The sequence below is a fragment of the Physeter macrocephalus genome, chromosome 6, assembly GCF_002837175.3.
Source record: "Physeter macrocephalus isolate SW-GA chromosome 6, ASM283717v5, whole genome shotgun sequence".
In the NCBI taxonomy this organism is placed as follows: domain Eukaryota; kingdom Metazoa; phylum Chordata; class Mammalia; order Artiodactyla; family Physeteridae; genus Physeter; species Physeter macrocephalus.
In genome coordinates this window covers 34,012,413-34,024,632 of record NC_041219.1, presented here as the reverse complement: position 1 = coordinate 34,024,632, position 12,220 = coordinate 34,012,413, and the positions used below count along the sequence as shown (strand labels likewise).

Sequence of the window (12,220 nt, the reverse complement as noted above, 5' to 3'; positions counted from 1 at the left end):
CTCGACCTTCTTTGCTGGTGGTTCATGTTCTGACCTTTACTATTGGGGTGTGCCAGATTTTAGCCCTTAATCCTCTCCCCCTTCTCCATCTGGTCATCTCTTTCCCTTTCATGGCTTTAAAGATGATTTACTTGTCATTTACTTGTCAACAACAGTCGATTTTATATCTCCTTCCCAATCTCTCAAACTCCAAATATGTTTATCCCACCACCCACGTGATCTCTCCAGTTGCCCACAGACTTCCGATCTTGACCCCACTTCTGCCCTCAAATCCACTAAGTCCACTTTGCCTTCAGCCTTCTCCATCTCAGTTGATACCAAACCCATTTACTCAAGTCAAAAACCATATAGTCATACTTAGCTCTCCTTTCTCTCTTATCCCACATCTAATCCATTGAAACTCTGTGGCCCAACTTTATTTTTAAATTTTTATTGGAGTATAGTTGCTTTACAATGTTGTGTTAGTTTTTACTGTGCAGCAAAGTGAATCAGCTATACGTATACATATATCCCCTCTTTTTTGGAGTTCCTTCCCATTTAGGTCACCGCAGAGCACTGAGTAGAGTGCCCTGTGCTTTACAGTAGGTTCTCATTAGTTATCTATTTTATACATAATATCAATATTGTATATATGTCAATCCCCATCTCCCAATTCATCCCACTCCCCCCTTGGTATCCATATGTTTGTTCTCTACGTCTGTGTCTCTATTTCTGCTTTGCAAATAAGATCATCTATACCATTTTTTTAGATTCCACATATATGTGTTAATATACAATGGTTTTTTTTTTCTATTTCTGACTTACTTCACTCTGTATGATAGTCTCTACGTCCATCCACATCTCTGCAAATGACCCAGTTTTGTTCCTTTTTATGGCTAAGTAATGTTCCATTATATATACATATGTACCACATCTTTTTTATTCATTCATCTGTCGATGGACATTTAGGTTGCTTCCATGTCCTGGCTATTGTAAATAGTGCTTGCGTGCCTGTGCCTTTTTGAATTATGGTTTTCTCTGGGTATATGCCCAGTAGTAGAATTACTAGGTCATATAGTAGTTCTATTTTTAGTTTTTTAAGGAACCTTCATACTGTTTTCCATAGTGGTTGTATCAATTTACATTCCCACCAACAGTGCAAGAGGGTTCCCTTTTCTCCACACCCTCTCCAGCATTTATTGTTTGTAGAGTTTTTGATGAAGGCCATTCTGACTGGTGTGAGGTGACACCTCATTGTAGTTTTGATTTGCATTTCTCTAATGATTAGTGATGTTTAACACTTTTCAGGTGCCTTTTTCTACCCCTAGTAAGAGCTACCATCATGTCTCGACTTCATTATTATGGTGGCCTCCTATCTGACCTTCCTCCTTTTACCCTCTACCCCTATAGTCTATCCTCAAATAATAGCTAAAGTGATCCTGTTAAAAAATAAGTCAGATCATGGGATTCTTCTGCTCAGAACCCCTTAAAAGCTCCCATTTCATATAGGGCTCAAAGTCCTAACATGGCCTGCAAGGCCCTGCCCCATGTGGACCCTCTGACCTCACTGAGCTGCTGTTTCCTTCTCACTCCAAGCTCAGGGGTCTCCGTGCTTTTCCTCAAACTGCCAGACGCATTCCTATCTTAGGGCCTGTCAACTGGCTATCCCTCTGCTGGGATGAACTTGCCCATCTAAGCGGCTCTCTCATTTCCTTCTAGTCCTTGATCGCACATCTTCTCCACAATGTGGCCTACAGGCTGACCACCTTATTTAAAATTGCAACATGCAATCCCACCACCTGATTTCCCCTACTTTTTCTTTTATCCGTAATATTTATCTTCTTCCTAAACACTATTTATTATGTTTATATATTACCTATCTCCCCCATATATGTTAACTCTCCAGGGGCAGGGATCTTTGTTTCCTTCACTGATGTATTCCAAGTACTTGAAAAATACTTGGCAACCAAATTGGCCCTCAATAAATGTTTGCTGAGAGGCAGGTAGAGCAATTAGAATGTGATTGTAATTTGTCAATTATACCCTAATAAACCTAGAAAAAAATTTAAGGAACTCTATAATAATAGTCTGAAAAACAGCGAATGAAGGGTCAGTTCAGTCCTACCCTAAAAATTATTTAATGGAGGTACAAGATAAATATCCCAGAATCCATGCCTTTAAAGACCTTATGGTGGAGAGACAGACAATTTCAAAATATTAAAAGATTATGGAGCAAAACCAGGGCATCCTAGAGCAAGCAGTATGAGCAAAGGTTGAGAGATATGACATAGCATCACGTGTCTGGAGAGCTGAAAGCAAGTCAGTCTGATCAGACGTCATGGTCTAGTTGATGTGCCAACTTGGCTGGACTAGAGTCCCCAGTTACTCGGAGAACACTAATCCGGATGCTGCTGTGAAGGCGTTTTACAAGTCCATAATCGGTTACTTTAAATAAGGGAGATTACCCTAGACAAGAGGGTTGGGGTGCTGATTCAATCCGCCGAAAGGTCTTAAAACCAGATCTAAGGCTGTCCTGAAGAAGAAATTCCACCTGTGGACAGTGACCTCCACTGTGCCCAAGAGTACCAGCCTGCCCTTCCTAACAGCCTGCCCTATGGATTTCAGACCGGCCTAGACAGCCCTCACAATCACGTAAGTCAATTCTTTTTAATAAATCTCTAGTATAAATCTTCTACTGGCTCTGCTTTTCTGGTTGAACCCCAGCTGATACATTAGAGTATAAAGTTTAAGGCAGAAGGGGGCAAAAAAAGGATGAGAAGTACTAGGGGCTAGATCATGATGGGCATTTGTTTTTAACATGCTAAGAGGTTTGGCCTTTGCCCTAGAATGAGTAGGACAAGCAAGATGAATGGCATGATCACGGGTGGAAATGAATCATTCTGCATTTGGTGTAAAGGATACACTATGACAGGAGGCAAGAGGATGAGAGAGATGCTGGAGGTTGGGAAACTGTCAAGAGTTACCTGTGAGAGAGGTGAGATGAGAAACAAGAAAGAAGGCCATCATGGAAGTCAGAGAAGTGCTTTGGGAAGAAGTCGCGGTCCATTCTGGTCGGGTGCATCAGAAGAGTCTGCTACTCACCACATTACGGTAAAAGGGGGTCACTAAGGGCCTCAAGAACCGCCATGATGGAGAGGAGGAGGCAGAAACCCGATGGTGTTGGGTTGAAGAGTGGCTGGGAAGGCAGAGAGTAGATCCAAGCCAAGCAGTTTACTCCTTCAGAAGTCTGGCTCAGAAGGGAGGGGAGAAATGGCAGAAGAGAGAAAAGGATGCGGTGTCAAATGAAGATGATTAGAACGAAAGAAGCTTTAGTCTTCTTCACAGAGTGAGGGGAAAGGGCAAGGTCCAAGAGAGGAAAAGGGTGGCCAAGGCCACTGGTGAATGATACAGGTGAAAGCTTGGTCAAGGACAGTGGGAAGACCCTCATCTATTGAAAACCAGAGGAAAAGGGTGAAGGATGGGAGTAAACAGAGATATATGTGGAGACGCAGGGTAAAGGACCTGCAGTCATTCAGGCCCAGTGGCTTGTGGGTTTCTCCATGAGGTTAGGAAACAAGGTTATCAGCTGAGAGAAAGATGATGACATGGCTAGAGAAGGAAATTTGACTTTAGTTGAGGTTAGGTGGCCACCTGCAAGGACATTACACAGAGAAATCAGGATTGGGTGAGACTTATACTAAGTGACTTCAGAATTTCCTCACAATTTTATGTTCCTGTGAGTCAGAAAGACAGTGTTCACTTGTTTTTCCTCAGCACCCAAAACAATGCCTGGCATATAGTATGCACTCAATACCTTTGCTGAATGAATGAACGAATGAATACTTAAATGAGCCTCTCACCCAAATACTTTTAGTTGTAATTACCAACTTTGATATACACTCATTTTAACATTTTTAAGAGATCACAGATGCTTCTCAGAGCCTTGAAACTTCATATGACTTTAGTCTTCTCCCTTCACCTGAGGAGGAAATACAGCCAAGTCAAGCCACATAACTGAGGCTTCAAAGTGGACATTTTCAGCTTGACTTTTTCCCCGAGCTGTCTGAGAGCAAATTATCAAGAAACTGGCCAAATCTCTGTATTATTTTGTTATACAATAAGCTTTTTTGAACTGAGCAAGTTTATTCACTGAAATTTTTCATTTAGATTCTCCCACTGTAAGTGGAATGTTGCCTTAACTTTTTCTGACACATCAAGCTCTCTTCCCTCCTATTGGTCTTGGTGACATTTACCACTGACTGAAGTGAAGAGAGAGAGGAAAAAAAACCAAGACTCTTTTTAAAAAGCAAGCTTTCTATTTTATGTTTGGTAGTGGGAAGCAGCCGCATAGCACGGGGAGATCAGCTCGGGGGTTTGTGACCACCTAGAGGGGTGGGATAGGGAAGGTGGGAGGGAGGGAGATGCAAGAGGGAAGAGATATGGGAACATAACGTATATGTATAACTGATTCACTGTGTTATAAAGCAGAAACTAACACACCATTGTAAAGCAATTATACTCCAATAAAGATGTTAAAAAATTAAATTAAATTAAATTAAATTTAAAAAGCAAGCTTAACTGGAAGCATGGAAGAGTTAGACAATAAAAATATAATGCAGGCTGTGTCAGCCTGCTGCTAACACAGGTCCCTGTTGACCCTTCCCCATGCATTACCTGGGTGGAAGACTTTGGTTTTCCCATTAGTGATTCCAGAAGACCTTGCCTCCATTTTTATTGACCTTCTGCCTGGTGGAAGTGAGGAATGCCTGACCACGGGCAGGCGACGTGACCCTGGGTGGCTCGCCACACTTCGCCGTTGGTGGATTTGCAAACGCTTTTCAGCCCCATGAATAGATAAACTTAAACCTGGAATAAGAAATAGCAACATTATATTGAAGAAGTCAGTGCAGAATGGCTAAAACGCCAAATTATTTTCTGGCATAAAATCCAGAGAGCATTAAGTAACTTTATTTCAAATTCTTAAGGAATGCTAGTAATATAAGAACTGTGATTGATTTTCACATTACATTATTTCCTGAACATTGTTTCATTCAAAAGTGGACAGCCTCAGCTATTGTGATAAGAGTTCTATAAACAGATCCAATAAAGTTAAATACTAAAATTCTTCCAAAGTCCTGGAAAATACACACATAATTGGCATGCTGTTGTCAGGCGCATGAGGATTAGAAACTGTTGTGATAGCTGGCATTTCAATAAACACTGAAGAATTTTTTCCCACAGTATTCATGTATAGGCCAGAGTTAAAGACTGAACTCAGATTTACACCTCTGATAACCTTAAAATTATGTACGTTTTTTTGTGTGTGTGTGGTACGCGGGCCTCTCACTGTTGTGGCCTCTCCCGTTGTGGAGCACAGGCTCCGGACGCGCAGGCTCAGCGGCCACGGCTCATGGACCCAACCACTCTGCGGCATGTGGGATCCTCCCGGACCGGGGCACGAACCCGTGTCCCCTGCATCGGCAGGCGGACTCCCAACAACTGCGCCACCAGGGAAGGCCAATATGTACGTTTTTAGAGCTATTTTATCTGGGAAAATTTCAACCATACTAAAAGTGAAAAGAATAGTACAATGGACTCGATGTACCTACCACCCAGCTTCACTAAATAAAGATCTTCCCAAAAAGCTGAAAAAAAAAAACTTTCCAATATTCACCTATTCCACTCCCTTTGCTGTCGGTTTGCTTTTTAGGTGCCAGAGTAGTTTAAAGCAAATCCCAGACTTCATGTCAATTTCATCAGAAACAATATTGATTGTATTAACTTATATCGATTATATAGATATGGATTACATCTGCTGATACATACAAACTATATTTTAAAATTCTGAGCTCAAAAGATAAAAACACTCATATCACCGCTGGAGGTTGATAAAATACCAATTCATTATTAAGAAAATGATAAATAAAAGGAAAGAAGAAAGCATTTATCCTGCCTTTCCTTGACTAACCATGCTTAAGCCAAATAGTTGATAAGACAAAGTTCTTCACTACAGAAGAATTCCAGTTAATAAATTACTGATGGAAAAGAGAATTAGAAAATCATTTTAGAAGCCTCAAGTAAAATATGAAAGGTTATATGATTTTTCCAAAGCAGCACTGTGAGGACAGAGCTGCAATTCAAACTCATGGTGGACTGAATCCAGATTTGTTCTTTAAAAAAAGCCAAGGAGGGCTTCCCTGGTGGCGCAGTGGTTGAGAATCTGCCTGCCAATGCAGCGGACACGGGTTCGAGCCCTGGTCTGGGAAGATCCCACCTGCCGCGGAGCAACTGGGCCCGTGAGCCACAATTACTGAGCCTGCGCGTCTGGAGCCTGTGCTCCGCAACAAGAGAGGCCGCGATAGTGAGAGGCCCGCGCACCACGATGAAGAGTGGCCCCCGCGTGGCACAACTAGACAAAGCCCTCGCACAGAAACGAAGACCCAACACAGCCATAAATAAATAAATTAATTAGAAAAAAAAAAAAAAAAAAGCCAAGGAAAGGTGTTAGCCTTATTTGATGCCAACCAGCCAGGGGGACTTGTTAAGGAATCATGCCTTCTGATGAAGGAAAGCTAAGCTTCACCAAATCACAAAATTCTTTCATTAAAAGGAAAATCTCTATGAGTCTGTTTCTGTTTTGCTATATACGTTCCTTTGTATTATTTTTTAGAGGGGTTACCAGTTGGGAGAAGGAAGTGGGGAGGGGAATGTTAGGGGTGTGGGATTAAGAGATACAAACTACTATCTGTAAAATAGATAAGAACAAGAATGTATTGTAGAGCACAGGGAATTATAGCCATTATCTTGTAATATCTTTTGATAGAGTATAAGCTAAAAACACTGAATCACGTATGCTGTACACCTGAAACTAATATTGTACATCAACTATACTTCAGTTAAAAAAAAAAAAAAAGAGGAAAATCTCTTGAAACTTGAAGGTAGAAATTTAGCACTGGAAGTTACCTTAGCTGTTAGCTAATTCACCTGGCACCTTACACAGATGAGGAAACTGAGCAATGGCAGAGTAAAACAATCGGTTTACATATTATCAGTACTGGAAGGCCTCAGTGAGAAGTCTACTACAAACCCAGAAATGAAGGAAATTAAAAACCTGCTCAGAGGTAAATTATAAATCAGCAATCATGGGTCATGTCAGAGATATGAAGAGTTACTTTAAATTTTCCCAAGGTTGGGGTGGGGCAGGATGTGACCTGGGCCAATTCGTAAGTTCTAAGGAATTTTAAGAAAGGATGATTCAAATCAGAATGAGGTTTGGTCAGCCAAGGAAAAGACAGTAACAATACAAACAACAACAATAAACAACACATGTAAGAGGGACAAACCCGGGCAGTGCCCATCCAGGCAACAGCTGCAAAGTTCAAAATTTCCAAATGCATAGCCAGATGGCACTGACACGCATTTTTTCTCTCCTTTATCCACTTAACTGCCCTCACTCCGACAACGCTCACCAGACAACCTTCGGATTAGGATGTGGCTTCCAGGGCAGGGAGAGAGAAATCACACGAGTGTTCCCACCTCCCCGGCAGACAGGGTTCTCGGTGTGGATTAACCAACTGGCACCCTGGGTTTCCACACATCCACCTCCTCAAAAATTACTTAGTAAACTCTGCCCCCATGATCCGGTTTCTAAGCCCACAAGCTGTGAGCCTGAGACTTGTTCCTGGGAGATTCACCCTGGTAAGACCTGCCATGCTAGGTGGCCCCTTGCGAGACAGCCTGGCAGCCTTCCCCTCACACTGCATGCCCTGCTCTAATGCTCTGCTGCCTGAACAAGTATGAGCCTTACTCAGGTTTCTCTCTAGGGGCAGGACTAGCACTACAGCATCAGCCTGGCACTCTTCCACTCTGCTGTGCTTCTTACTACCATTCTATGCTCCACATTTCCAGAAAGGAGCAAAACAAATGTCTATAGATGCATCAAGACTGCAGAAGACGGGAATTCCCTAGTGGTCCAGTGGTTAGCATTCAGCGCTTTCACTGCAGTGGCCCAGGTTCAATGCCTGGTCAGGGACCTAATATCCTGCAAGCTTCGAGGTGCAGCCAAAAAAAAAAGGCTCCAGAAGAATGCACACAGATTTTCAGGTGACAGATGAAGGGGCTGGGAGGGATACTTGAAGTCAACATCAGGTGCTACATGCAGTCTCAATCTGTATATGTGAAATAGATGGCTCTCCCCAAACCATTCCTTTTTTAAAAAAATTTTTAAATTATTGTTTTATACAGCAGGTTCTTATTAGTTATTTATTTTATACATATTAGTGTATATATGTCAATGCCAATCTCCCAATTCATCCCACCACCACCACCACCACCCCCGACTTTCCCCCCTTGGTGTCCGTACATTTGTTCTCTACATCTGTGTCCCTACTTCTGCCTTGCAAACTAGTCCATCTGTACCCTTTTTCTAGATTCCACATGTATGCATTAATATACGCTATATGTTTTCTCCTTCTGACTTCACTCTGTATGACACTCTCTATAACCATCCACATCTCTATAAATGACCCAATTTCATTCTTTTTTATGGCTGAGTAATATTGCATTGTGTATATGTACCACCTCTTCTTTATCCATTCGCCTGTCAATGGGCATTTAGGTTGATTCCATGACCTGGCTATTGTAAATAGTGCTGCAATGAACATTGGGGTGCATGTGCCTTTTTGAATTATGGTTTTCTCTGGGTATATGCCCAGTAGAGGGATTGCTGGGTCATATGGTAATTCTATTTTTAGTTTTTTAAGGAACCTCCATACTGCTCTCCACAGTGGCTGTATCAATTTACATTCCCACCAACAGTGCAAGAGGGTTCCCTTTTCTCCACACCCTCTTCATCATTTGTTGTTGGTAGATTTTCTAATGATGCCCATTCTAACCAGTGTGAGGTGATACCTCATTATAGCTTTGATTTGCATTTCTGTAATAATTAGTGATGTTGAGCAGAATTTCATGTGCTTCTTGGCCATCTGTATGTCTTTGGAGAAACGTCTATTTAGGTCTTCTGCTCATGTTTTGATTGGGTTGTTTTTTTTTAATATTGAGCTGCATGACCTGTTTATATATTTGGGAGATTAACCCTTTGTCCGTTGATTCGTTTGCAAATATTTTCTCCCATTCTGAGGGTTGTCTTTTCATCTTGTTTATAGCTTCCTTTACTGCACAAAAGCTTTTAAGTTTCATTAGGTCCCATTTGTTTGTTTTTGTTTTTATTTCCATTACTCTAGGAGGTGGGTCAAAAAAGATCTTGCTGTGATTTATGTCAAAGAGTGTTCTTCCTATGTATTCCTCTAAGAGTTGTACAGTGTCCAGTCTTACATTTAGGTCTTTAATCCATTTTGATCTTATTTTTGTGTATGGTGTTAGGGAGTGTTCTAATTTCATTCTTTTACATGTAGTTGTCCAGTTTTCCGAGCACCACTTATTGAAAAGACAGTCTTTTCTCCATTGTATATTCTTGCCTCCTTTGTCATAGATTAGCTGACCATACGTGTGTGGGTTTCTCTCTGGGCTTTCTATCCTGTTCCACTGATCTATATTTCTGTTTTTGTGCCAGTGCCATATTGTCTTGATTACTGTAGCTCTGTAGTGTAGTCTGAAGTCAGGGAGTCAGATTCCTCCAGCTCCGTTTCTTTCCCTCAAGACTGCTTTGGCTATTCAGGGCCTTTTGTGTCTCCATACAAATTTTAAGATTTTTTGTTCTACTTCTGTAAAAAATGTCATTGGTAATTGGATAGGGATTGCACTGAAACTGTATATTGCTTTGGGTAGTACGGTCATTTTCACAATATTGATTCTTCTAATCCAAGAACATGGTATATCTCTCCATCTGTTTGTGTCATCTTTGATTTCTTTCATCAGTGTCTTGAAGTTTTCTGAGTAAAGGGCTTTTACCTTCTTAGGTAGGTTTATTCCTAGGTATTTTTTTCTTTTTATTCCAATGGTGAATGGGATTGTTTCTTTAATTTCTCCTTCTGACCTTTTGCTGTTAGTGTATAGGAATGCAACAGATTTCTGTGCATTAATTTTGTATCCTGCAACATTACCGAATTCACTGATTAGCTCTAGTAGTTCTCTGGTGACATATTTAGGATTACCTACATATAGTATCATGTCACCTGCAAAGAGTGACAGTTTTACTTCTTCTTTTCAATTTGTATTGCTTTTATTTCTTTTTCTTCTCTGATTTCCATGGCTAGGACTTCCAAAACTATGTTAGATAATAGTGGCAAGAGTTTACATCCTTGTCTTGTGCCTGACCTTAGAGGAAATGGTTTCAGTTTTTCACCATTGAGAATGATGTCTGCTGTGGGTTTGTCATATATAGCTTTTATTACGTTGAGGTAGGTTCCCTCTATGCCCACTTTCTGGAGAGTTTTTATCATAAATGGTATTGAATTTTGTCAAAATCTTTTTCTGCATCTACTGAGATCATATGGTTGTTCTTCTTCAGTTTGTTAATATGGTGTATCACACTGATTGATTTGCGTATACTGAAGAATCCTTGCATCCCTCGGATAAATCCCACTTGATCATGGTGTATGATCCTTTTACTGTGTTGATGGATTCTGTTTGCCAGTATTTCGTTGAGGATTTTTGCATCTATATTAATCAATGATATTAGTAATTTTCTTTTTTTGTAGTATCTTTGTCTGGTTTTGGTATTAGGGTGATGGGGGCCTTGTAGAATGAATTTGGGAGTGTTCCTTCCTCTGCAATTTTTTGGAAGAGTTTGAGAAGGATGGGTGTTAGCTCTTCTCTGAATCTTTGATAGAATTCACCCATGAAGCCATCTGATCCTAGACTTTTGTTTGAAGATTTTTCATCACAGTTTCAATTTCATTATTTGTGATCTATCCTGGAGAATGTTCCATGTGCACTTGAGAAGAGAGTGTAGTCTACTGTTTTCAGATGTCCTATAAGTATCAATTAAATCTCTCCAGTCTATTGTGTCATTTAAAGCTTCTGTTTCCTTATTTATTTTCATTTTGGATGATCTGTTGGTTCAGTCTTGGAAGGTTATACCTTTCTAACAATTTGTCCATTTCTTCCAGGTTATCCGTTTTATTGGCATAGAGTTGCTTGTAGTAGTCTCTTAGGATACTTTGTGTTTCTGCAGTGTCCATTGTAACTTCTCCTTTTTGATTTCTAATTTTATTGATTTGAGTCCTCTCCCTCTCTTTCCTGATGAATCTGGCTAGTGGTTTATCAATTTTGTTTATCTTCTCAAAGAACCACCTTTTAGTTTTATTGATCTTTGATACTGTTTTCTTTGTTTCTATTTCATTTATTTCTGCTCCGATCTTTATGATTTCTTTCATTCTACTAACTTTGGGTTTGTTTGTTGTTCTTTCTCTAGTTGCTTTAGGTATAACGTTAGGCTGTTTATTTGAGATTTTTCTTGTTTCTTGAGGTAGGATTGTGTAGCTATAAACTTCCCTCTTAGAACTGCTTTCACTGCATCCCATAGGTTTTGGATCATCAAGTGTTCATTGTCATTTGTCTCTCACTTGATTTGTGACCCAAGATGTGATCTATCCTGGAGAATGTTCCATGTGCACTTGAGAAGAGAGTGTAGTCTACTGTTTTCAGATGTCCTATAAGTATCAATTAAATCTCTCCAGTCTATTGTGTCATTTAAAGCTTCTGTTTCCTTATTTATTTTCATTTTGGATGATCTGTCCATTGGTGTGAGGTGTTAAAATCCCCCACTATTATTGTTTTACTGTTGATTTCCTCTTTTAGAGCTGTTAGCAGTTGCCTCATGTGTTGAGGTGCTCCTATGTTTGGTGCATATATATTTATAATTGTTATAGCTTCTTCTTGGATTGATCCCTTGATCATTATATAACATCCTTCCCTGACTCTTGGAACATACTTCATTTTAAAGCCTATTTTATCTGATATGAGTATTGCTACTCCAGCTTTCTTTTGATTTCCATTTGCATGCAATATCTTTTTCCATCCCCTCACTTTGTCTGCATGTGTCCTTAGGTCTGAAGTGGGTCTCTGATAGACAGCATATATATGGGTCTTGTTTTTGTATCCATTCAGCAAGCCTGTATCTTTTGGTTGGAGCATTTAATCCATTCACATTTAAGGTAATTATCGATATGTATGTTCCTATGACCATTTTCTTAAATGTTTTGGGTTTGTTTTTGTAGGTCCTTTTCTTCTCTTGTGTTTCCCAGTTAGAGAAGTTCCTTTAGCATTTGTTGTAGAGCTG

At 40.2% G+C, this 12,220-nt stretch overlaps 1 protein-coding gene across 8 annotated transcripts in view; it reads right to left on the bottom strand.

The window, feature by feature from the left end:
* The window catches only part of ANO4 (anoctamin 4), a 459,956-nt gene that overhangs the window by 221,395 nt on the left and 226,341 nt on the right, over positions 1–12,220 (bottom strand). For all 8 annotated transcript variants that reach the window (XM_024127263.2, XM_024127265.2, XM_024127267.2 and 5 more), the window contains one exon: positions 4,654–4,845. In XM_024127263.2, the coding sequence (XP_023983031.1) occupies positions 4,654–4,845 (192 nt within the window). The remainder of the gene's footprint in view (positions 1–4,653; positions 4,846–12,220) is intronic.